This window comes from Liolophura sinensis, chromosome 8 (assembly GCF_032854445.1).
Source record: "Liolophura sinensis isolate JHLJ2023 chromosome 8, CUHK_Ljap_v2, whole genome shotgun sequence".
NCBI lineage: Eukaryota > Metazoa > Mollusca > Polyplacophora > Chitonida > Chitonidae > Liolophura > Liolophura sinensis.
This window is the reverse complement of record NC_088302.1, coordinates 57811408-57839355: the sequence shown is the minus strand read 5'-3', so window position 1 is coordinate 57839355 and position 27948 is coordinate 57811408. Positions and strand designations below refer to the sequence as shown.

Sequence of the window (27948 nt, the reverse complement as noted above, 5' to 3'; positions counted from 1 at the left end):
GTCCGGAATTGTGCAAAATTCTCAAGGAATATGTGATTCTCTTTGGAGTTCTACAGCATTTGGAAATGTTTTACCAGAGGTAGGGAAACTCTAGTAAAGAGGCAGTAAATCTGTTACAGTTTGAGTCCTATCTTGATTCTTCTCACCATATGTGGAGATTTCAGGGTTAGCAGTGATTGAAGGGATTCCAGTCTGGATTACAAGATGGCCACCAAATAGTACACTGTCACAAAACAAAGGCTCATGCTAGTTGGCTTATACATACTGATATTTTCCTGTGTATGCCCCTGATGTGGGATTACTGCCCCCTGGCTGCCAAGTTTATCATGTGTTATGAGCTAATCTCACTGTGTTTTCACCTGAAACATTACTTTTTGCTGTTGGTAACTTCAAAGATTGGTTGCAGTATGAGCTAATACAGCAGTTTGTGTCACAACAGGTGAGAGTTCCTCCAGCTGTGTTGAGAGGAAAGTGGATTTTGTGTGATTTGACAATGTGATTTGGCAGTAGGATTCAGGTACCCCGTGCCCCCAAGTGGAAATGGACTACGTTTTGTGTGAGATTTGGCAGTACCACATTCCACCAAATGGACATGGACTATGTTATGTGTGAGATTTGGCAGTACCACATTCCACCAAGTGGACATGGACTATGTTATGTGTGAGATTTGGCAGTACCATATTCCACCAAGTGGACATGGACTACGTTATGTGTGAGATTTGGCAGTGCCACATTCCACCAAGTGGACATGGACTACATTATGTGTGAGATTGGGCAGTACCACATTCCACCAAGAGGACATGGACTACGTTATGTGTGAGATTTGGCAGTACCACATTCCACCAAGTGGACATGGACTACATTATGTGTGAGATTTGTCAGTACCATATTCCACCAAGTGTACATGTACTACGTTATGTGTGAGATTTGTCAGTACCATATTCCACCAAGTGTACATGGACTACGTTATGTGTGAGATTTGGCAGTACCACATTCCACCAAGTGGACATGGACTACGTTATGTGTGAGATTTGACAGGAACATGAACTCAGCATGCTTATTACTCTTGTATCCAATGTATCGCAAGAGGTACAACTGATTTTAGTGAATACTACGAGTTTTACTTCTCAGTGAGTATGCAGTGCAGATCACATGACAAGTGTCTGCCATGCTTCTGTGCTTCATACATTTATTGTCATTTTGCAGACATTTGTGTGAATGCTTTGCTTCATCACTTCATAACAGGTGTTCAAGTGAAATACTTGCTTGGTTCTTTGATTGGATACTAAGATGTCTTCAATACAAGTTTGTAGATTTGATTCACTGTTATTGATGAAGTCTACAGGAGAAAGATTTGAAGATGATCACATTAATCAGTAAAGCACCCAAACCTGCATTCTGTAACAATGTACAGTGCAGTTCTGTGCTGCTGCTGCTCAGTGCCAGCTGTTATTTCTGCCCACAACCAGTAAACCCAGTAAGAAGCCTCTGGTTTGGGGATAAAGATAAATTTGTGACAAACACTTTGTACCATCTCTCTAAGCACCTCTCTAAACACTAGGCACCTCCATACTTTCCTCTATTACCCCTGCTAGTGATGTGACAGGTATGAGGGGCTATGGGCTAATTTGTATGTACAGATGAAAGGGTTTTATGCTGCTGTTACATTCAGGTGCATTCGCTATTTCTCTTTTCAATCCATTTTCTAAAAGCATAAGCAAAATGACTGATGTGACTGGCTGCCAGTCTCATTTTTTCTCTGTTGTTATAACAGGATCTGTTAACAGGATGACACCTTGGTTACTGGGTTACTTAACATGGCTTGTGATTTTAGAAAGTTCGTATTTTCTCAGTTTGCACCTTGATGAAGTTATTCTTAAAACTGCAGATGAGCTGAAATAATTGTATTATTCATGTATTACCAGGTGGGGTGGTTGAATTATACCAGCAGCTGTGATAGTTGTATTATACCACCAGCTGTGATAGTTGTATTATACCACCAGCTGGGATGGTTGTATTATACCACCAGCTGTGATAGTTGTAATATACCAGCTGTGATAGTTGTAATATACCAGCTGTGATAGTTGTAATATACCAGCTGTGATAGTTGTAATATACCACCAGCTGTGATAGTTGTATCATACCACTAGTTGGAATGGTTGTAATATACCACCAGCTGGGATGGTTCTATTATACCACTAGCTGGGGTGGTCGTATTATACCACTGGTTGGGTTGGTTGTAATATACCATCAGCTGGGATGGTTCTATTATACCACGAGCTAGGATGATTCTATTATACTACGAGCTAGGATGGTTGTATTATACCACTAGTTGGGATGGTTGTAATATACCACCAGCTGGGATGGTTCTATTGTACCACTAACTAGGATGGTTGTATTATACTGCCAGCTGGGATTGTTATGTTATGCTACCATTTGGTATGGTTCTATTATACCACTAGCTGGGATGGTTCTATTATACCACTAGCTGCGGTGGTTGTAATATACCTCTAGCTGGGATGGTTCTATTATACCACTAGCTGAGGTGGTTGTAATATACCACTAGTGGGATGGTTGTATTATACTGCCAGCAGGGATTGTTGTATTATGCTACCATCTGGGGTGGTCGTATTATACCACTAGTTGGGTTGGTTGTAATATACCACCAGCTGTGATAGTTGTATTATGCTACTAGGTAGGATAGTTGTATTATATTGCCAGCTGGGATTGTGTTATGCTACCATTTGGGGTGGTTGTATCATACCACCCACTCAGATGGTTATGTTATATCACCAGCTGTGATAGTTGTATTATACCACCAGCTGGGATGGTTGTATTATACCACTAGTTGGGTTGGTTGTAATATACTACAAGCTGGAATGGCTCTATTATACCACTAGCTGGGATAGTCGTATTATACTTCCAGCTGGGATTGTTGTATTATACCACTAGTTGGGATGGTTGTATTATACCACCAGCTGTGATAGTTGTACTATACCACCAGCTGGGATGGTTGTATTATACCACCAGCTGAGATGGTTGTATTATATCACCAGCTGTGATAGTTGTATTATATCACTAGTTGGGATGGTTGTATTGTACTGCCAGCTGTGATAGTTGTATTATACCACTAGTTGGGATGGTCGTGTTGTACTGCCAGCAGGGATTGTTGTATTATGCTACCATTTGGGGTGGTTGTAATATACCACAAGGTGGGATGGTTCTGTTATACCACTAGCTGGGATGGTTGTATTATACAGCCAGCTGGAATTGTTGGGTGGTAGTATTATGCCACTAGCTGGGATCATTGTATTAAGGAAGCTTACATGTGTGTCTGAGTTCTTAGTTTATATAACATATTAAATCTGTGGACTGAGATGACATAGCTGGGATTGAGAATACCTGCCTGGACCATTTAAAGCTGTGGTGTGAAATGTCTTGGTACAAGTACATGTCAACAGGCATTTTTCTGTTGACATATCTGCACATTGAGGAAAGAGGCCTCAGCCACATGCATGAAAAGTCACAGCCTACTAGGCCTTGATTCAGGTCATTATTAGGCGGATATCTGAAATACACATCTGCACAGAGGTTATAGTCCACATGAGATGGTTGTCATGGTTATTGATAGACCTGCTAACGACACTGTAATGGTTCATTGTTGGCATACTTGGGAATTCAGTTAGATGTACGCATCTGCTGGGGGTTACAACTTTGCTTGTCTTCAGTTATGTACAGTTATAAAAAAAGTGTGTATAGTACATCTGTTGAAGGTAACAGGTGAAGGTTGCACCTTCAAGATGAAGGTAAGTTTTGTAAATACCTGAGTAGATGTAGCAGATATATATGTAGGGAACTGGATGTGATTCAGTCTGTGGTGCATGAGGTGCATGTTCAACCCTGGCCTTAGACACAAGGAAATTTGTCCCCAGCCCTCTGTGTTGGTGTGGCCTTGACGGAAATCAGCAGTTTCTGTCGTCTTTCATTCCATGGAGTTTTGAGGAATAATTGTGATTCATTTCATCAGTTGTCTAATGTTTTGTGTATCACAAAACAACTTTGTGATCATAATGGATTTAACGTTATATATTACATACTTTATTAGTCTTTCAAATGTCATACAGTTGATGACTTCTTCTTATAACTCCAAAAGGCGTAAGCCATGTAAAAGTGTGTTTATTATTACACATCTATCATGTATGTTGCAGCATTAAGCTACATCTGTGTGCACAGAACTGTCTAGCTTCTGGGTGAGTAAGCTTACAGTATGTCACAGTCACAGGTGTGTGGTACTCTTCAATTCTGTCGCATTCTTTTATTGCTAGGATGGACATCCATGTCATTCACTAAATTCTTTGGTGTTTGGTTGATGTATATCTGTGCATAAGTACCTCACAATTTACTCCAACACCCACCTGTGTATTTGGAATGGTACCTGTTGAGGGAAGGGGAGACAACTCTTAAGCTATCCATCTCGGAACACCTGTTGCTGTTAAAAGGCCGCCCATCTTTGTGTGACAATACACAGAAATATAGCGTTTCTCCTGTAGATGCTAGCTTCTGACCCCTGTCTTATCTCATTTTCTGAATTTCGATTTGTACAACTACAGGTGACAAGACCTCTGTTTGTATTAAGAGTTTGTAATGTTAGAGGTAACCTGTAGCAGACAAACAGAGGCTCTTGTGAAAAAAGTTAGGCATCAGGTCAGAATGTGAGGACTTCATTGTTCTGGTTAGACTACAGTTATCGGCCTTGTATTTTTTTCTTGAAAGCTAAAAACAGTTATGTAAGGACAAACTGACAAAATGTACGTTGTTAGCTCTACTCTGTGAGTGGATCTCAGTTGTCCGTTATCAGTGAATTGTAGCTGTACATTGTGAGTGAATTGTAGCTCTACTCTGTGAGTGGATCTCAGTTGTCCGTTATCAGTGAATTGTAGCTGTACATTGTGAGTGAATTGTAGCTCTACACTGTGAGTGGATCTCAGTTGTCCATTATCAGTGAATTGTAGCTGTACATTGTGAGTGAATTGTAGCTCTACTCTGTGAGTGGATCTCAGTTGTCCGTTATCAGTGAATTGTAGCCGTACATTGTGAGTGAATTGTAGCTCTACACTGTGAGTGGATCTCAGTTGTCTGTTATCAGTGAATTGTAGCTGTACAATTGTGAGTGAATTGTAGCTCTACTCTGTGAGTGGATCTCAGTTGTCTGTTATCAGTGAATTGTAGCTGTACATTGTGAGTGAATTGTAGCTCTACTCTGTGAGTGGATCTCAGTTGTCTGTTATCAGTGAATTGTAGCTGTACATTGTGAGTGAATTGTAGCTCTACACTGTGAGTGGATCTCAGTTGTCTGTTATCAGTGAATTGTAGCTGTACATTGTGAGTGAATTGTAGCTCTACTCTGAGTGGATCTCAGTTGTGCGTTATCAGTGAATTGCAGCTGTACATTGTGAGTGAATTGTAGCTCTACTCTGTGAGTGGATCTCAGTTGTCCATTATCAGTGAATTGTAGCTGTACATTGTGAGTGAATTGTAGCTCTACACTGTGAGTGGATCTCAGTTGTCCGTTATCAGTGAATTGTAGCTGTACACTGTGAGTGGATCTCAGTTGTGCGTTATCAGTGAATTGTAGCTGTACACTGTGAGTGGATCTCAGTTGTCCGTTATCAGTGAATTGTAGCTGTACATTGTGAGTGAATTGTAGCTCTACTCTGTGAGTGGATCTCAGTTGTCCATTATCAGTGAATTGTAGCTGTACATTGTGAGTGAATTGTAGCTCTACTCTGTGAGTGGATCTCAGTTGTCCATTATCAGTGAATTGTAGCTGTACATTGTGAGTGAATTGTAGCTGTACACTGTGAGTGGATCTCAGTTGTCCGTTATCAGTGAATTGTAGCTGTACATCGTGAGTGAATTGTAGCTCTACACTGTGAGTGGATCTCAGTTGTGCGTTATCAGTGAATTGTAGCTGTACATTGTGAGTGAATTGTAGCTCTACTCTGTGAGTGGATCTCAGTTGTCCGTTATCAGTGAATTGTAGCTGTACATCGTGAGTGAATTGTAGCTCTACACTGTGAGTGGATCTCAGTTGTGCGTTATCAGTGAATTGTAGCTGTACATTGTGAGTGAATTGTAGCTCTACTCTGTGAGTGGATCTCAGTAGTCCATTATCAGTGAATTGTAGCTGTACATTGTGAGTGAATTGTAGCTGTACATTGTGAGTGAATTGTAGCTCTACACTGTGAGTGGATCTCAGTTGTCCGTTATCAGTGAATTGTAGCTGTACATTGTGAGTGAATTGTAGCTCTACTCTGTGAGTGGATCTCAGTTGTCCATTATAAGTTGTCTGTAAGTGAATTGCAGCTGCATGTTGTATAATGAATCAGATGTAAAACAAGGTGTAAACTTTCTGCTGTAGAAGCTCAGACGTCTGGCTTAAAAAAATTTAAAAAGGTAACAGGGTAATAAAGGTGGTCTTTAATGCAAAAAAATTATTTCTGTCTATTTAACCTTTTGACCTTATTTGGATTTTAAAGTGCTGAAGGCTAACAAATGAATGGTAGTTGTATTTCACAAAGACATGTCTTATTGCCAGTTAGTTACATAATTGAGATTTTTTTATCCATGTATGAACTGAAAAGAACAATGTTAACTCTTGTCTTTAATGCATAATGTATCATGGCTGAAATGAAAAAGGTAAAAGTTTTGTGAAACTATAGAGAGCACAGGTTGAATTCCTAGTTAATATACAAAACCAGGACATGTTTGACTTGCCCTGTTGTATTACGGATGGATCAGTTTGAGTTAGGGATCTGGTAACAAGTCTGAGAAAAAGTGTAATGTTCTTCATCAACAGTAATGTATTGTGAAGTGTAATGTACTAGATCAAGTGTAACAATATATTAGATAAAGTGTAATGGACTGTAGACGAAGTGTAATTTACTAGATAGAGTGTAATTTACTAGACAGAGTGTAATTTACTAGATAGAGTGTAATGTGATAGATTATATGTGATGCACTAGATAAAATGTAACAATGTACTACATAAAGGGTAAAATGTACTAGATAAAATGTAATGTATTGGATAAAGAGTAATGCACTACATAGAGTGTAATGTACTAGATAAAGTGTTATGTACTACACAACATGTAATGCACTAGATAACATGTAATGTACTAGATAAAGTAGATGATGCGTAATACTCTGCATGTAGATAAGTGTCATCATTTGCTGCTAGAGATGTTTACATGTAACATGAAGACATGTAGCTGTTTTATAATCCCCTTGCAAATATGATGGTGTAAAACTCCAATCAGGTAATTAAATGAATAATAAGCCTAAAGAGACATGCACAAGCTTCCATCTGTCTCACCAGGGACTGTACAAGCTTCCATCTGTCTCACCAGGGACTGTACAAGCTTCCATCTGTCTCACCAGGGACTGTACAAGCTTCCATCTGTCTCACCAGGGACTGTACAAGCTTCCATCTGTCTCACCAGGGACTGTACAAGCTTCCATCTGTCTCACCAGGGACTGTACAAGCTTCCATCTGTCTCACCAGGGACTGTACAAGCTTCCTTCTGTCTCACCAGGGACTGTACAAGCTTCCATCTGTCTCACCAGGGACTGTACAAGCTTCCTTCTGTCTCACCATGGCCTGTACAAGCTTCCTTCTGTCTCACCAGGGCCTGTACAAGCTTACATGTGTCTCACCAGGAACTGTACAAGCTTCCACCTGACTCACCAAGGACTGTACAATCTTCCATCTGTCTCACCAGGGACTATACAAGCTTCTTTCTGTCTCACCAGGGACTATACAGCTTCCATATGTCTCACCAGGGCCTGTACAATCTTCCATCTGTCTCACCAGGGACTGTACAAGCTTCCTTCTGTCTCACCAGGGACTGTACAAGCTTCCATCTGTCTCACCAGGGACTGTACAAGCTTCCTTCTGTCTCACCAGGGACTATACAATCTTCCATCTGTGTATCACCAGGGACTGAGGATATTTTTTTACTCGATCAAAGCTCTCTGTAAATTTTTTCACATGAATATTGATTTTGATTTGATATTGGAGATGAAATTTGTCTTTCTTCATTGCTGGTTGACTACCAAATCAAACTTAGGTCAGAGTAAGGAGGTATTTGGTCAGGTCAGTTTGGGCTTACACTTAGAATGTAACATGTGTAAGCCAGTATGTGAAGAACTGTTGCGATATGCTTCTACCTTCCAGTAATCTACGTACCCCTCAGTCTTTTGTGAAACAAACTCATGTAGAAAGAGTTGCTCTTTAACACCTTACACCTCTGCAGGAGAACACCTTACACCCCTGCAGGAGAACACCTTACACCTCTGCAGGAGAACACCTTACACCCCTGCAGGAGAACACCTTACACCTCTGCAGGAGAACACCTTACACCCCTGCAGGAGAACACCTTACACCCCTGCAGGAGAACACCTTACACCTCTGCAGGAGAACACCTTACACCCCTGCAGGAGAACACCTTACACCCCTGCAGGAGAACACCTTACACCCCTGCAGGAGAACACCTTACACCCCTGCAGGAGAACACCTTACACCTCTGCAGGAGAACACCGTATGTACTCGGTTCTGTGTGTTATCAGAATGTAAGAAGAAGGGTGTTTGCCTTAGCTGGCCATGAAACATGACAGCTTTGAATGCTTGGGGATGTACATATGTATATTCTTAACAGAGTGTAAAATCTCATTTCAGTAGGAAGGTTTACCTCAAGTCAGCGAGGTGTAGTGGGAGTCTTTTGATGTACATGTATAGCATATGTGTAAATGTCATGGTCATATTGTATTATAGAAGTCTGCTTAGCTTCATTCATCAACATAGCTAAATAGACAGGTATACATCCCTCCTGATCATTTCTCTGCCACAACTCCCCCTACCCCTGCTCACCTGAGAGATTTCACCCATGCTCTGTAAACCTACGACCATCCTCAGGTTGCTGGCAGACCCTCCCACGTATGGCCAGAGAGGAAGCCAGAATGAGCTGGACTTGAACTCACCGCATTGGTGAGAGGATCCTGGGTCATTGCGCTAATTAACCAACTGAGCCACTGAGGCCCCCACCTGCCATATGAACATTGTGGTTTAGCGTGCCTGCCATATGAGCATTGTGGTTAAGCATACCTGCCATAAGAACATTGTGGTTTAGCGTGCCTGCGATATGAACATTGTGGTATAGCATGCCTGCCATATGAACGTTGTGGTTTAGCGTGTCTGCCATATGAACATTGTGGTTTAGTATGCCTGCCATATGAATATTGTGGTTTAGTATGCCTGCCGTATGAATATTGTGGTTTAACATGCCTGTCATATGAACATTGTAGCTTAGCGTGCCTGCCATAAGAACATTGTGGTTTAGCATGTCTGCCATATGAACGTTGTGGTATAGCGTGTCTGCCATATGAACATTGTGGTTTAGCGTGCCTGCCATATGAAAGTTGTGGTTAGCATGCCTTCCATATGAATATTGTGGTTTAGTATGCCTGTCATAAGAACATTGTGGTTTAGCATGCCGGCCATATTAACATTGTGGTTTAGCGTGCCTGCCATATGAACATTGTGGTTTAGTATGCCTGTCATAAGAACATTGTGGTTTAGCATGCCGGCCATATGAACATTGTCGTTTAGCATGCCTGCCATATGAACATTGTGGTTTAGTATGCCTGCCATATGAACATTGTGGTTTAGTATGCCTGCCATAAGAAAGTTGTGGTTTAGCGTGCCTGCCATATGCACATTGTGGTTTGACATGCCTGCCATATGAACATTGTGGTTTAGCGTGCCTGCCATATGAACATTGTGGTTTAGTATGCCTGCCATATGAACATTGTGGTTTAGTATGCCTGTGGTATGAACATTGTGGTTTAGTATGCCTGCCAAATGAACATTGTGGTTTAGCGTGCCTGCCATATGAAAGTTGTGGTTTAGCGTGCCTGCCATATGAACATTGTGGTTTAGTATGCCTGCCATATGAAAGTTGTGGTTTAGCGTGCCTGCCATATGAACATTGTGGTTTAGTATGCCTGCCATATGAACATTGTGGTTTAGTATGCCTGCCATGAGAACATTGTGGTTTAGCGTGCCTGCCATATGAACATTGTGGTTTAGTATACCTGCCATAAGAACATTGTGGTTTAGCATGCCTGCCATATGAACATTGTGGTTTAGTATGCCTGTCATAAGAACATTGTGGTTTAGCATGCCTGCCATATGAACATTGTGGTTTAGCATGCCTGCCATATGAACATTGTGGTTTAGCATGCCTGCCATATGAATCTTGTGGTTTAGTGTGCCTGCCATATGAACATTGTGGTTTAGTATGCCTGCCATAAGAACATTGTGGTTTAGCATGCCTGCCATATGAACATTGTGGTTTAGTATGCCTGCCATATGAACATTGTGGTTTAGTATGCCTGCCATATGAACATTGTGGTTTAGTATGCCTGCCATATGAACATTGTGGTTTAGTGCCTTCGATATGAACATTGTGGTTTAGTGTGCCTGCCATATGAACATTGTGGTTTAGCGTGTCTGCCATATGAACATTGTGGTTTAGCGTGCCTAAATTGTTTTGTGAAGATTGTTTTTCTCAGTTCATGAACACAAACTGATGGCACCCGTATGTAACCTGTGTACCTGATCATCTTTGTTTATTACACACACAGCCTGGAATTTTTCTTTTCATATAATTTCATACAAGATAATTCCGATTCAGTCGTGTTCCATGTGGACATGTGTGAACGTGTTGGCTTTGTGATACGTTTTGGTTGGGGGATCGGGGTGTTTGGCGGGTAGTGGGGGTGATGATGGTGTGGGATGCATGGTTACGGGAGGACAGATGGACAAGATTATAGAGAATTGCTGTAAACTCAAGTTTACCTGTCTGTCAGGTGCGTGGCTGTGCACACCTGATACAGATGTAAAAGTGAGATTATTAATGCTGTGAGGGAAGTAGTCTGTCATTGTGTCCTTGGTAAATACTGACCTTGTTTTGTGTGAAGAGGTCATGCATGGGGAGTACATGTACAAATGTAAGGCTTATATATACACTGGGTGTTACACATATTGTGATCACACTGTATGTGGTAGTTGTGGCTGTAGTGGTATTGTGATCACACTGTATGTGGTAGTTGTGGCTATACCGGTATCATGATCACACTGTATGGGATAATTGTGGCTGTACTAGTATTGTGATCACACTGTAAGAGATAATTGTGGCTGTATTGGTATTGAGATCACACTGTATGGGATTATTTTGGCTGTACTGGTATTGTGATCACACTGTATTGGATAATTCTGGCTGTACCGGTATTGTGATCACACTGTAAGAGATAATTATGGCTGTACTGGTATTGAGATCACACTGTATGGAATAATTGTGGCTGTACCGGTATTGTGATCACACTCCATGGGATAATTGCTTTATTGGTATTGTGATCACACTGTATGGGATAATTGTGGCTGTACGGGTATTGTGATCACACTGTATGGGATAATTGTGGCTATACGGGTATCGTGATCACACTCTATGCGATAATTGTGGCTTTACCGGTATTGTGATCCATTGTATGGGATAATTGTGGCTGTACCGGTATTGTGATCACACTGTAAGAGATAATTATGGCTGTACTGGGATTGCGATCACACTGTATGGGATAATTGTGGCTGTACCGGTATTGTGATCACACTGCATGGGATAATTGTGGCTGTACTGGTATTGTGATCACACTGCATGGGATAGTTGTGACTGTACCGGTATTGTGATCACACTGTATGTGGTAGTTGTGGCTGTACCGGTATCATGATCACACTGTATGGGATAATTGTGGCTGTACTGGTATTGTGATCACACTGCATGGGATAGTTGTGACTGTACCGGTATTGTGATCACACTGTATGTGGTAGTTGTGGCTGTACCGGCATCATGATCACACTGTATGGGATAGTTGTGACTGTACTGGTATTGTGATCACACTGCATGTGGTAGTTGTGGCTGTACCGGTATCATGATCACACTGTATGGGATAGTTGTGACTGTACCGGTTTTGTGATCACACTGCATGGGATAATTGTGGCTGTACCGGTATTGTGATCACACTGTATGTGGTAGTTGTGGCTGTACCAGTATTGCGATCACACTGTATGTGGTAGTTGTGGCTGTACCGGTATCATGATCACACTGTATGGGATAGTTGTGACTGTACCGGTTTTGTGATCACACTGTATGGGATAATTGTGGCTGTACCGGTATTGTGATCACACTGTATGTGGTAGTTGTGGCTGTACCGGTAATGCGATCACACTGTATGTGGTAGTTGTGGCTGTACCGGTATCATGATCACACTGTATGGGATAGTTGTGACTTTATCGGTATTGTGATCACACTGCATGGGATAATTGTGGCTGTACCGGTATTGTGATCACACTGTATGTGGTAGTTGTGGCTGTACCGGTATTGCGATCACACTGTATGTGGTAGTTGTGGCTGTACCGGTATTACGATCACACTGTATGGGATAGTTGTGACTGTACCGGTATTGTGATCACACTGCATGGGATAATTGTGGCTGTACCGGTATTGTGATCACACTGTATGTGGTAGTGGTGGCTGTACCGGTATTGCGATCACACTGTATGTGGTAGTTGTGGCTGTACCGGTATCATGATCACACTGTATGGGATAGTTGTGACTGTACCGGTATTGTGATCACACTGTATGTGGTAGTTGTGGCTGTACCGGTATCATGATCACACTGTATGGGATAATTGTGACTGTACTGGTATTGTGATCACACTGTATGGGATAATTGTGACTGTACCGGTATTGCGATCACACTGTATGTGGTAGTTGTGGCTATACCGGTATCATGATCACACTGTATGGGATAATTGTGACTGTACTGGTATCATGATCACACTGTATGGGATAATTGTGACTGTACCGGTATTGTGATCACACTGTATGGGATAGTTGTGACTGTACCAGTATCATGATCACACTGTATGGGATAGTTGTGACTGTACCGGTATTGTGATCACACTGTATGGGATAATTGTGACTGTACTGGTATTGTGATCACACTGTATGGGATAATTGTGACTGTACCAGTATTGTGATCACACTGTATGTGGTAGTTGTGGCTGTACCAGTATTGTGATCACACTGTATGTGGTAGTTGTGGCTATACCGGTATCATGATCACACTGTATGGGATAATTGTGACTGTACCGGTATTGTGATCACACTGTATGTGGTAGTTGTGGCTATACCGGTATCATGATCACACTGTATGGGATAATTGTGCCTGTACTGGTATCATGATCACACTGTATGGGATAATTGTGACTGTACTGGTATTGTGATCACACTGTATGTGGTAGTTGTGGCTATACCGGTATCATGATCACACTGTATGGGATAATTGTGACTGTACCGGTATTGTGATCACACTGTATGTGGTAGTTGTGGCTATACCGGTATCATGATCACACTGTATGGGATAATTGTGGCTGTACCGGTATTGTGATCACACTGTATGTGGTAGTTGTGGCTGTACCAGTGTTGCGATCACACTGTATGTGGTAGTTGTGGCTATACCGGTATCATGATCACACTGTATGGGATAATTGTGACTGTACCGGTATTGTGATCACACTGCATGGGATAATTGTGGCTGTACCGGTATTGTGATCACACTGTATGTGGTAGTTGTGGCTGTACCGGTATCATGATCACACTGTATGTGGTAGTTGTGACTGTACCGGTATTGTGATCACACTGCATCGGATAGTTGTGGCTGTATTGATATTGTGATCACACTGTAGGTGGTAGTTGTGGTTGTACCAGTATCATGATCACACTGTATGTGGTAGTTGTGACTGTACCGGTATTGTGATCACACTGCATGGGATAATTGTGGCTGTATTGATATTGTGATCACACTGTATGTGGTAGTTGTGGCTGTACTGGTATCATGATCACACTGTATGGGATAATTGTGGCTGTACTGGTATTGTGATCACACTGCATGGGATAGTTGTGGCTGTACCGGTATCATGATCACACTGTATGTGGTAGTTGTGGCTGTACCGGTATCATGATCACACTGTATGGGGTAGTTGTGGCTGTACCGGTATCATGATCACACTGTATGGGATAGTTGTGACTGTACCGGTATTGTGATCACACTGTATGGGATAGTTGTGACTGTATCGGTATTGTGATCACACTGCATGGGATAGTTGTGACTGTATCGGTATTGTGATCACACTGCATCGGATAGTTGTGGCTGTATCGGTATTGTGATCACACTGTATGTGGTAGTTGTGGCTGTACCAGTATCATGATCACACTGTATGGGATAGTTGTGACTGTACCGGTATTGTGATCACACTGTATGGGATAGTTGTGACTGTATCGGTATTGTGATCACACTGCATGGGATAGTTGTGACTGTATCGGTATTGTGATCACACTGCATCGGATAGTTGTGGCTGTATCGGTATTGTGATCACACTGTATGTGGTAGTTGTGGCTGTACCAGTATCATGATCACACTGTATGGGATAGTTGTGACTGTACCGGTATTGTGATCACACTGTATGTGGTAGTTGTGGCTGTACCGGTATTGTGATCACACTGTGTTTGATAGTTGTGGCTGTATTGGTATTGTGATCACACTGTAGGTGGTAGTTGTGGCTGTACCAGTATCATGATCACACTGTGTGGGGTAGTTGTGACTGTACCGGTATTGTGATCACACTGTGTTTGATAGTTGTGGCTGTATTGGTATTGTGATCACACTGTAGGTGGTAGTTGTGGCTGTACCAGTATCATGATCACACTGTGTGGGGTAGTTGTGACTGTACCGGTATTGTGATCACACTGTATGTGGTAGTTGTGGCTGTACCGGTATTGTGATCACACTGTGTTTGACAGTTGTGGCTGTACCGGTATTGTAATCACACTTTATGGGATTATAGTTCTAGCTGTACCAGTATTATGATCACACTGTACATGTATGTGATAGATGTGCTGTAATGGTATTGTTATCACACTTGGATCACAGGTCTAAATGCTATTACCTGGTGAATATTGATTTATGTAGTGTAATGTTATAAAACTGGTCTCTTTAGTTGCTCAAATTTATTGTAATGCACAAGTTTGTGCTTGTATGTACGTAGTGTAAATTGCCCCATGTGTTGATGTTCATATAGTATGGTGGCATGAAGAACAGTCACATGTACAAGGTCATTAGCTGGTGTCTGCATGAAATGCATAAATGCATTATTTATTATGAAGACAAAGACATGGTTATATTGTGAATGTATAAACAGGAATTCCTACATACTGTGTATGTAGGGACAGGTTATTCTATATGATATACCAGCTACAACTGTAGTATAAATACGAGTATTTAAACTGTGAGGCTCACACCATATACAGTCTCTATCTCTACTTCTCTATGTGTATTCTGTATGACCAGGAAGATGATGGATGAGAGCTCAGCTAAACTACATGATACATGATAACAGTTGAACAGTCTTTTTATATCAGGCTTAAATTCAAGTGACATTTCATTTTTGTCTATTTGCCATCGGAAGCCCATCCATATATACTTAATGGGAAATAGGAAATGTTCTGATTCAGTAATACAGTAATAATAGTAAAGTGATTGTTATGAACTGTAGTTTGTCAGACCTCTCAAACCTCCTGACCTAAAGCCACAGCCCTTCACCAAGTACCTGACACACCTCCTGACCTAAAGCCACAACCCTTCACCAGGTACGTGACACACCTCCTGACCTAAAGCCACAGCCCTTCACTAAGTACCTGACACACTTCCTGACCTAAAACCACAACTCTTCACCAGGTACATGACACACCTCCTGACCTAAAGCCACAGCTCTTCACCAAGTACCTGACACACCTCCTGACCTAAAGCCACAACCCTTCACCAGGTACATGATACACCTCCTGACCTAAAGCCACAGCCCTTCACTAAGTACCTGACACACCTCCTGACCTAAAGCAACTGCTCTTCACCAGGTAGCTGACACACCTCCTGACCTAAAGCCTTAGCCCTACCAGGCACCTGACACACCTCCTGACCTAAAGCCTTAGCCCTTCACCAAGTACCTGACACTCCTGCTGTCCTATAGCCACAGCCCTTCACCAGGTACCTGACACACCTCCTGACCTAAAGCCACAGCCCTTCACTAAGTACCTGACACACCTCCTGACCTAAAGCAACTGCTCTTCACCAGGTACCTGACACACCTCCTGACCTAAAGCCTTAGCCCTACCAGGTACCTGACACACCTCCTGACCTAAAGCAACTGCTCTTCACAAGGTACATGACACACCTCCTGACCTAAAGCCACAGCCCTTCACTAAGTACCTGATACACCTCCTGACCTAAAGCCTTAGCCCTTCACCAAGTACCTGACACACCTCCTGACCTAAAGCCTTAGCCCTTCATTACGTACCTGACACACCTCCTGACCTAAAGCCACAGCCCTTCACCAGGTACATGACACACCTCCTGACCTAAAGCCTCAGCCCTTCACCAAGTACCTGAAACACCTCCTGACATAAAGCCTCAGCCCTTCACCAAGTACCTGACACACTTCCTGACCTAAAGCCTCAGCCGTTCACCAGGTACCTGACACGTCTCCTGACATAAAGCCACAGCCCTTCACCAGGCATATGACACACCTCCTGACCTAAAGCCACAGCTCTTCACCAAGTACCTGACACACCTCCTGACCTAAAGCCTTAGCCGTTCACCAGGTACCTGACAAACCTCCTGACCTAAAGCCACCTCACTTTTGATCCATTGCGAGTGGTTTTGGCAGACTGAGTCTGTGAAGTCCCTATTTTCTGTTGTGATGAATAGCCACACAAATATCTCAATACCACAAGTAGTTTATGCCCACCTGAGCAGGTATATGTTGATGTATATTGTTAGGAGCAGTCATATTTTAATAGCTTTAGGCATGTATTTGAATGTTTAGGATTTAGCACTGATGTAAACACCCTGTCAGGCATGGTCCAGATCTGCAAGGAGTTCTGGTTGGAAGTTTGCGACAGCCTGTATACCAGCCTATTTACTTCTAGGCTGGCCTGTATGACTCTATATATACAAATCATACGCACGGCTGGGTCTGGTGGTTGCCAGACGATGAACTGACCAAGCCTCAAAACAATTCATCCCCGGTCTGTACATATTAGTCTATCATTGATCAAAGAGGATTCTGATCAGCTAGCATCTTATCTGAATATGTTGTGTTGGAGACAAGGGTCATTGTAATGGGCAATTTGGGGTGGGGGTGGTGGGGGTGTAGAGAGAGAGAGTAAAGAGGACAACACATGGCTGGCTGACCTCATCTGTCTCAGGTATAGGTATGCATACATATTGATCACTGTACTAAAGCAGCTCACAGATAATTACATGTACGGAGGACACCAGGGTATAGCTGTGGGGCAGCATGGGTCAGCTGGTCACATCGTGCACAGTTCACTGACCGAGTCAATCTACCTGCGTATACCTGTAGCCATAAACACGGTGTATCAGTCAGGCATGTCCCCAGATAGCTCCAGCTCCTTACAGCCAGGTTTATGGCAGTTTGGCATTTGCATTTTATATGAATTTCATTAGACAAGATGATTGGTGCACCCAGGGGAGCTGTTGAATGTTAGTGTAGGCTACTTGGAATGTCTATTAAACACCAGCGCTTAGTAATTATAGCGTCCTCTGTCCTTGTATTACCTGTAATGCCTGTGGGCTGTTGGGGACCTCTGTCTGCCTTATGTGGACATTACTACCTGTCTTAATCTTAACTATCAAAGGAGTGTATATCACATGGGCTCAGGTGAACCATTCATGGGGGAGAGGGGGTAGGGGGAGATGCTCAGGTGCGCTGTGGGCAGGGTGGAGGGTTGTGGTAATGTCTCAGGTGAATGGTTTGCAGGGGAGGCGGTAGTCCAGGTGTTGTAACAGAAGAACCTTAACGCCTGTGTTGCTGTTGTTGTTGTTATGCTCGTTGTTGTATACAATACAAAAAATACCAGATGATAACCAGGTCAGGTACAGGGAGTGTATGTACGTTGTCCTGGTAACATCACTTTGATGCAAGCCTGATAGCTCTTGTACATGTTGGAAAATGTCCTTTAGTACAGCATACATACATATATATATATATATATGTAACAACAACAACATTAATGAAATGTTCCTAGTCACACTTAAGAAACTTTGATATCCATGAAAGATGTTTTCATAGACATGGCTCCAGTTCAGTCCTGCCTTGTAGGAAGAAATAAGATATACACGTATGAAGGTATTAACGATGTCAAAATGGTCCATTAAGGCACACTGTTGGCTTTTCTTGGCCAGACAGACCAAGTGACTTGGCAATTCTGTGTTTACAGTGTAATATTACAGGTCCTGAGTGATAATACATGAAAGCCAATCTCACACCAAGTTCAAATGATCATAGTAAGGACTTTGACACGTACCTTTCCAAGGATTCAGAATGTATTCCTGTGTCTGTGTAAAAGTAGCACTGTATTTGTCATATACATTTGTCCAAAGTGCATTTTTAGAGACAGGGTACACAATGTAATTAGCTTTGGAGCCGAAACTTGTGCTTTCCTGAAGGACATCATTCTACCTTCCAAACACCTTTCCAAGGTCCATACAACACCTTTCCAAGGTCCATACAACACCTTTCCAAGGCCCATAAAGCTTAGTTAAACAGAAAAATTTAGTTATGGACAAATTTTAGGTAGTCCAGGTACTGACATATACACTGGAACCACATGTTAGTAGGTACTTCCATCTCTACTGTAGTTCATTGCTCATGGTTTCTGCAGTTATTGATAATGTATCAATTGATGGTTTTGTGAATTTTGTCATTTCAGAGGCAATGTTGAGCCGACAACGCCACTAAAGTCTCCCGAGTACCTGAGGCAGGCACGGGAGGCACAAGTGAGAGAAAAGCCTTTAGCTCCCCAGGATGACAGTATCATGTACAGAGAGTCTAAACACAGCCTACAGTCTGGACAGATGAAGATGAAGGCGAGACAGAAACCTAGCCGGGGAGAAAGCTTCTGGTAAGTCTCTACATCATCATCCTTCATGTAGTGCGCGACCTCAGCTGGAGGATCGGGAAAATCTTCAAATGATACTTTTGGGAATTGGAGAACAGGTGTTGTAATAGCGATTATTATTTTAAACTATAGCTGCATTTTGGAGAATGTCTACATGTAGCCCATTAATTTTACCTTGTATGCCATGTGTGTGATTGTGTGAATATAGCATCCCAAGCCTTTCACATACATACACACATGATTGTGTGAATATAGCATCCCAAGCCTTTCACATATATACACACATGATTGTGTGAATATAGCATCCCAAGCCTTTCACATACATACATATACTTAGCCTTAGGTTAAGATTTGTGAAGTTTGCAGTCTAAACAGGTAGATATTTGTTCTTCTTAGGGTGCATATGATGATGCATCATGTGTGAGTTTTATCAGAAATTTGCATAGATAAACTAAAACATGGCCTATTATTGTTAGGTTTGTTAAATGAGTGTAGACATGTAGGCAGGTAAACTGTGATAACACACCTGTAGATGCAGTCATTAAGCTTACCATTACTCACTGACAGTATGTACACCTGCATGTAACTGCTGTGATATAAACTACACGGCCAACTTGTCCCAGTACATACAGATCCACCTTTAGATCAGAGTTAGATTTACCTGTATGTCATTAAACCTTCTGCTTGTCCAGTCCAGGAGGAATCCAGAGCTTTGTGACGTGTTCATCAGTTATATGGGTATGACATACCTGTGACAGGTAACACTGGCTATGTGTTGGTAGTTATTTGGGTGTGTAGGTTGCATACATATGACAGTAGATAGAAGTGTGGTATGTATGACATACCTGTGACAGGTAACACTGGCTATGTGTTGTTCAGTCATTTGGGTGTGTAGGCAGCATACATATGACAGTAGATAGAAGTGTGGTATGTATGACATACCTGTGACAGGTAACACTGGCTACGTGTTGATAGTTATTTGGGTGTGTAGGCTGCATACATATGACAGTAGATAGAAGTGTGGTATGTATGACATACCTGTGACAGGTAACACTGGCTATGTGTTGATCAGTTATTTGGGTGTGTGGGCTACATACATATGACAGTAGATAGAAGTGTGGTATGTATGACTTACCTGTGACAGGTAACACTGGCTACGTGCTCATCAGATATATGGGTGTGTAGGCTTCATAACTGACATGTGTAAGTTACATGTGTAACTGATTTATGCACCTTTATTTGTGAAATATACCAACAGATGTGGAGATAGAGCTGTAGTTTGGGTGGCTTACAAGGCTGTAATCCCAAGTTCTGACTCAGCCAACATATATGGAGAAAGAACTCTAGTTTGGGTTGCTTATAAAGTGGTATTGCCCAGTTCTGAGCCGGTCAACAGATGTGGAGATAGAGCACTGATTTGGCTGGCTTACAAGGCTGTAATCCCAACTCTTAAATCGGCCAACAGATGTGGAGATAGAGCACTGATTTGGCTGGCTTACAAGGCTGTAATCCCAACTCTTAAATCGGCCAACAGATGTGGAGATAGAGCACTGATTTGGCTGGCTTACAAGGCTGTAATCCCAACTCTTAAATCGGCCAACAGATGTGGAGATAGAGCACTGATTTGGCTGGCTTACAAGGCTGTAATCCCAACTCTTAAATCGGCCAACAGATGTGGAGATAGAGCACTGATTTGGCTGGCTTACAAGGCTGTAATCCCAACTCTTAAATCGGCCAACAGATGTGGAGATAGAGCACTGATTTGGCTGGCTTACAAGGCTGTAATCCCAACTCTTAAATCGGCCAACAGATGTGGAGATAGAGCACTGATTTGGCTAGCTTACAAGGCTGTAATCCCAACTCTTAAATCGGCCAACAGATGTGGAGATAGAGCACTGATTTGGCTGGCTTACAAGGCTGTAAATCCCAACTAGTAAATCGACCAACGGATGTGGAGATAGTGCACTAGTTTAGATGGCTTATAAGGCCGTAATCCCCAGTTCTGAACCAGCCGATAACAATGAAGGTGTAGATATAGCATTAGTTTGGGTGGCATCTGAGGCTGTAATACCCAGTTCTGAGCCAGTCAATAAATGTGGAGATATAGCTCTAGTTTGGGTGGCTTATATGGCTCTAATCCCCAGTTCTGAGCCAGTCAATAAATGTGAAGATGAAGCTCTAGTTTGGGTGACTTATATGGCTGTAATCCCCAGTTCTGACACAGTCAATAAATGTGGAGATATAGCTCTAGTTTGGGTGGCATCTGAGGCTGTAATACCCAGTTCTGAGCCAGTCAATAAATGTGGAGATAGAGCACTAGTTTGGGTGGCTTATATGGCTGTAATCCCCAGTTCTGACACAGTCAATAAATGTGGAGATATAGCGCTAGTTTGGGTGGCATCTGAGGCTGTAATACCCAGTTCTGAGCCAGTCAATAAATGTGGAGATAGAGCACTAGTTTGGGTGGCTTATATGGCTGTAATCCCCAGTTCTGACACAGTCAATAAATGTGAAGATGGAGCACTAGTTTTGGTGACTTATATGGCTGTAATACCCAGTTCTGAGAGAGTGAACAGAAGTGGAGATAGAACACTAGTTTGGGCGACTTATAAGGCTGAAAAAAGGTGTAGATATAGCACTAGTTTGGGTGGCATCTGAGGCTGTAATCCCCAGTTCTGACACAGTCAATAAATGTGGAGATATAGCCCTAGTTTGGGTGGCTTATATGGCTGTAATCCCCAGTTCTGACACAGTCAATAAATGTGGAGATATAGCTCTAGTTTGGGTGGCTTATATTGCTGTAATCCCCAGTTCTGACACAGTCAATAAATGTGAAGATGGAGCACTAGTTTTGGTGACTTATATGGCTGTAATACCCAGTTCTGAGAGAGTGAACAGAAGTGGAGATAGAACACTAGTTTGGGCGACTTATAATGCTGAAAAAAAGGTGTAGATATAGCACTAGTTTGGGTGGCATCTGAGGCTGTAATACCCAGTTCTGAGCCAGTCAATAAATGTGGAGATAGAGCTCTAGTTTGGGTGGCTTATATGGCTGTAATCCCCAGTTCTGACACAGTCAATAAATGTGGAGATAGAGCACTAGTTTGGGTGACTTATATGGCTGTAATACCCAGTTCTGAGAGAGTGAACAGAAGTGGAGATAGAACACTAGTTTGGGTGACTTATATGGCTGTAATCCGCAGTTCTGACACAGTCAATAAATGTGAAGATAGAGCTCTAGTTTGGGTGGCTTATATTGCTGTAATCCCCAGTTCTGACACAGTCAATAAATGTGAAGATGGAGCACTAGTTTTGGTGACTTATATGGCTGTAATACCCAGTTCTGAGAGAGTGAACAGAAGTGGAGATAGAACACTAGTTTGGGCGACTTATAAGGCTGAAAAAAAGGTGTAGATATAGCACTAGTTTGGGTGGCATCTGAGGCTGTAATACCCAGTTCTGAGCCAGTCAATAAATGTGGAGATAGAGCTCTAGTTTGGGTGGCTTATATGGCTGTAATCCCCAGTTCTGACACAGTCAATAAATGTGGAGATAGAGCACTAGTTTGGGTGACTTATATGGCTGTAATACCCAGTTCTGAGAGAGTGAACAGAAGTGGAGATAGAACACTAGTTTGGGTGACTTATATGGCTGTAATCCCCAGTTCTGACACAGTCAATAAATGTGAAGATAGAGCACTAGTTTGGGTGACTTATATGGCTGTAATCCCCAGTTCTGACACAGTCAATAAATGTGAAGATAGAGCACTAGTTTGGGTGACTTATATGGCTGTAATACCCAGTTCTGAGAGAGTGAACAGAAGTGGAGATAGAACACTAGTTTGGGCGACTTATACGGCAGTAATCACAACCGCTGAACTGGCGGACAGATGTGGACATAGAGCACTAGTTTGGGTGACTTATAGGGCAGTTATCACAACTGCTGAACTGGCGGACAGATGTGGAAATAGAGCACTAGTTTGGGTGACTTACAGGGCAGTAATCACAACTGCTGAACTGGCTGACAGAAGTGGAGATAGAACACTAGTTTGGGCGACTTATAGGGCAGTAATCACAACTGCTGAACTGGCTGACAGATGTGGAGATAGAGCACTAGTTTGGATGGTCCCTGGCGAGATAAACACATTAATTGCTTATTGGTAGATGAATCAGGTTTTTAAGACAATAAAGATTGCTTGAGGACAACATTATCATTATTTACATCACATCTGATTAATCTTACTTGGATGATCTGTTTTTTTTTTTGTTGTTGTTTTTTGTTTTGTTTTTGTTAGGAATTTGGGGGCAAATGTGTTAACCAGAGCTGTCATTATTTTCCAGAATTGTTGTTGTGCTGTAGTAGCTGGCTTTTAATCAGAAACAAAAATAATCAGCTGAAGGTCACTGTAGGTGTTCAGTCAGTGTCAGTTCTGAGGTTTGAGGGGTTGATATGTGGGCAGATAAATCAGCTAGCCGTCATCCATTGCCAGGATTTAATTGTCACCTGTGTTTTTGTGATTTGGGAAACAAGTCAGGAGAAGGAAAAGGTGTGTTGAGAATATGTCATTCCACTGTTAGTTGTTCTTTGTCCCCTTCCCACTTAGATTCACACTGCCTGTAACTTAGCTTTGCTTCATTATTACATTATTATATATACTTACATGTACATCTACGTCAGATTACTGTAAGTTAAATGATGTGATCAAGACTTCAGTATGGTTAGGACTTCAGTCATAATGATCAACACTTCGCCATGATCACTACATTTGCTGTATCCTTGGATAGCTTACTTCTGTCTCTTGCTCTCCTCGTCGAATCTGTGGGGGCCTCCGTGGCTCAGTCGGTTAGCGCACTAGCGCAGCGTAGTGACCCAGAAGCCTCTCACCAATGCGGTCGCTGTGAGTTCAAGACCAGCTCATGCTGGCTTCCTCTCCGGCCGTACGTGGGAAGGTCTGCCAGCAACCTGCGGATGGTCGTGGGTTTCCGCCGGGCTCTGCCCGGTTTCCACCCACCATAATGCTGGCCGCCGTCGTATAAGTGAAATATTCTTGAGTACGGCGTAAAACACCAATCAAAAAAAAAAAAAAAAAAAAAAATCGAATCTGTGTTTTTTGGGTACAAGCTTTGGTTTTAGATGGTTATATTTATATTTAGATATACATCTGTTAATTTAGAGAATGTGTGCATGATGAAAACTGACATGCAAATGTGCTTCTCTTAGCAAACAAAGGTTTGATGACCACAATCACGAAATTTATCATTTTTGTTATCATGACTGTGACAGACGAACTTTCATGTCATCTAGACAACAGCAGTCGGCAATCATACACGCACATATATGCATATGACTTATTGCAAATGGGCATGCAACTTAAGCTGTACAGGCACATAGATGTTGTTTATTTCCCCTCTGAACTTCTGTGTGTTGACTATATTCTAAGTAACAGACACATGCCAGATAAAAGATATGAAGTAAAATAGTGATGGGTGGATAAAGATGGGTGGATATTGACGGATGGGTGGATAGTGGTGGGTGGATAGTGATGGGTGGATAATGTGTGGATAGTGATGGATGGATAGTGATGGTTGAGTGGATAGTGATGTGTGGATAGTGATGGATGGGTGGTGGGTGGATAGTGATGGATGGGTGGTGATGGGTGGATAGTGATGTGTGGATAGTGATGGGTGGATAATGTGGGGATAGTGATGGATGGGTGGTGATGGGTGGATAGTGATGGTTGGGTGGATAGTGATGTGTGGATAGTGATGGATGGGTGGTGATGGGTGGATAGTGATGGATGGGTGGTGATGGGTGGATAGTGATGTGTGAATAGTGATTGATGGGTGAATAATGATGTGTGAATTGTGATGGATGGATAGTGATGGATGGGTGGTGATGGGTGGATGGTGATGGGTGGATAGTGATGTGTGCATAGTGATGGGTGGATAGTGATGTGTGCATAGTGATGGGTGGATAGTGATGTGTGCATAGTGATGGGTGGATAGTGATGTGTGAATTGTGATGGATGGATAGTGATAGGTTGTGCCATTCCAGTAATCTAGATACTTACTAGATACTAGATACTAATTGCATATCTGTAAGGAATCCAGGTATTTATTGATTTCTTAATAATTCTAACAGACTTACTTCTTGACTTAGTAAGTCTCTCTGGCTCAATCTATCCGGCTCCAAAATCCGGCTATGTAAGACCAGGGCCTACACTGTTTGCCTGTGTGATATATGCCCACACAAAGTTTGAATATAAATTATTCAAATATTGACCAAGACCTGAGTTGTGTTCAGATCTTAATATAGCTTTTGTGAAAGCAATGTTGATTGGTACATGCTGTCCTATCTTTGAGTTAGACTGGCAGAGACCCCTGGAGAATAAAAAAGTAATCAACTGCAAGGTGGATTACCATATATAGACAGGTGCACTGTGATGTTTTCTACATTTATCCCAGCTATACAGGACTGTGCACTTACAACATATATAAATCAGTTTTAATAGAGGCTAAAAATCAGTTTTAATAGAGGCTGAAATAATTTGCTTTCAATTAAACTCTAATCCCCACCCACTTTGATGTATTGCTGGGGTAATCAGCTAGGGTTAGACCACTTCCTGCCTTGTATGTTTATGTAATTCTCACTCTCTGTGGTATAGTGTGACCCATCTTCAGCTGAGCCAGGAAGCCATGCTTTATGACTTGGTCAGACCACCAAATGTTGTCGGATATCAGAAGTTGTAATCTTCACAAGCTCTGGTACTGTATTTGGCTTGATCTGACAGCCAATTGTTGTCTAGCTGATATCAGAAGTTGTAATCTTCACAAGTTCTGGTCTTGTATGGGCATAGTGAGACTGCCAAATGTTGTCGGAGATCAGAAGTTGTAATCTTCACAAGCTCTGGTACTGTATTGGGCTTAGTCAGACAGCCAAATGTTGTCTGATATCAGAAGTTGTAATCTTCACAAGCTCTGGTCTTGTATGGGCTTAGTGAGACTGCCAAATGTTGTCTGATATCAGAAGTTGTAATCTTCACAAGCTCTGGTACTGTGTTGAGCTTAGTCAGACTGCCAAATGTTGTCCGATATCATCCTACTATTTCATATCAAAGTTACCCATTGTTTTCCCACATGTAATGAATCCCAGTAAATTGCCTTCACCTTGTGAAGGTGCACATTAAACATTGTCCTCAGTGACATTCTAATCAGCAATGATCTCCAAGTTGCCAGACCATATGTCTTCATCCCGGTGTACAATGTCCATGGTAGGCCGCTGAATAATTCATATCTCATTTGTTGACTCATTGATATAATTTGTTCCTTATGTAAATTTCTCACCTTAAGGGTTTCTTTGATATTTAATTTATGGATTCATGAGTATATACAAGTGTAATTATTTAATATCAAGGTTTGTTCTTCTTGTTGGTTTTATCTGAATGTTGAAAAGTTGTGATCATTGGCACAATGACCATGGACGGAGAACAAGGGAATCAAAAACTTCCCAGTCAGGGCATATTAAATACATAGCTGTGACATAATGTGAACTGGAATTGTCTCCTGTGGGGTTATCATAATGAATATGGATAGTTACAATCATTCATTTTCTGTCCTTCCATGTCAAATTGCTGCCTGTGTTCAAATAAGTGCTCCACAGTGCTGTCTTGTGTGTCCTAGCTTACATTGATGTTTGTGCCTTCATGGTGAAAAGCTCTCAATGTTGCAGTCTTGTGTGCCCTAGCACGCATTGATCTTTGTGCCTTCATGGTGAAAAGCTCTCAATGTTGCAGTCTTGTGTGTCCTAGCTTGCATTGATTTTTGTGCCTTCATGGTGAAAAGCTCTCAATGTTGCAGTCTTGTGTGTCCTAGCTTGCATTGATTTTTGTGCCTTCATGGTGAAAAGCTCCCAATGTTGCAGTCTTGTATGGTCTAGCAGGCATTGATGTTTGTGCCTTCATGGTGAAAAGCTCTCAATGTTGCAATCTTGTGTGTCCTAGCTTGCATTGATCTTTGTGCCTTCATGGTGAAAAGCTGTCAATGTTGCAGTCTTCTGTGCCCTAGCTTGCATTGCTCTTTGTGCCTTCATGGTGAAAAGCTGTCAATGTTGCAATCTTGTGTGCCCTAGCTTGCATTGATTTTTGTGCCTTCGTGGTGAAAAGCTCTCAATGTTGCAGTCTTGTGTGTCCTAGCTTGCATTGATGTTTGTGCCTTCGTGGTGAAAAGCTGCCAATGTTGCAGTCTTGTGTGTCCTAGCTTGTATTGATGTTTGTGCCTTCATGGTGAAAAGCTCTCAATGTTGCAGTCTTGTGTGTCCCAGCTTGCATTGATCTTTGTGCCTTCATGGTGAAAAGCTCCCAATGTTGCAGTCTTGTGTGGTCTAGTTTGCATTGATCTTTGTGATCAACAATGCTGATGTGTGGTTTAGCTAACTTTAAGGTTTACTGAAGGCTTCTTGCCTTACACCTACATGACATGTCACAAGTACAACTTAGGAGAGATCACAAGTAGCCTGCCAAAGGACAGTGATTTAATAACTCATGTAGTGCCCTCAAGTAAAACTGGCTAACATGGCACATGTACATGTATGAGCAAGCAGTGGTTATGTATGGTATTCAAAAATTAAAGGGCCAATAAATCAATACATGTATCTAAGGTGGGAATGAAATGAAAACATCAGGCTAAATTCTGTATTCATAAAGAAAACATCAGGCTACATTCTGTATTAATAATGAAAACATCAGGCTACATTCAGTATTAATAATGAAAACATCAGGCTACATTCTGTATTAATG

The 27948-nt window shown here is 42.0% G+C and overlaps 1 protein-coding gene across 1 annotated transcript in view; it reads left to right on the top strand.

Moving 5' to 3' along the window:
• Positions 1–27948, top strand: part of LOC135473007 (uncharacterized) — a 161361-nt gene that overhangs the window by 54844 nt on the left and 78569 nt on the right. The window contains exon 3 of the mRNA XM_064752773.1: positions 18966–19157. Coding sequence (XP_064608843.1) covers positions 18966–19157 — 192 coding nt within the window. The remainder of the gene's footprint in view (positions 1–18965; positions 19158–27948) is intronic.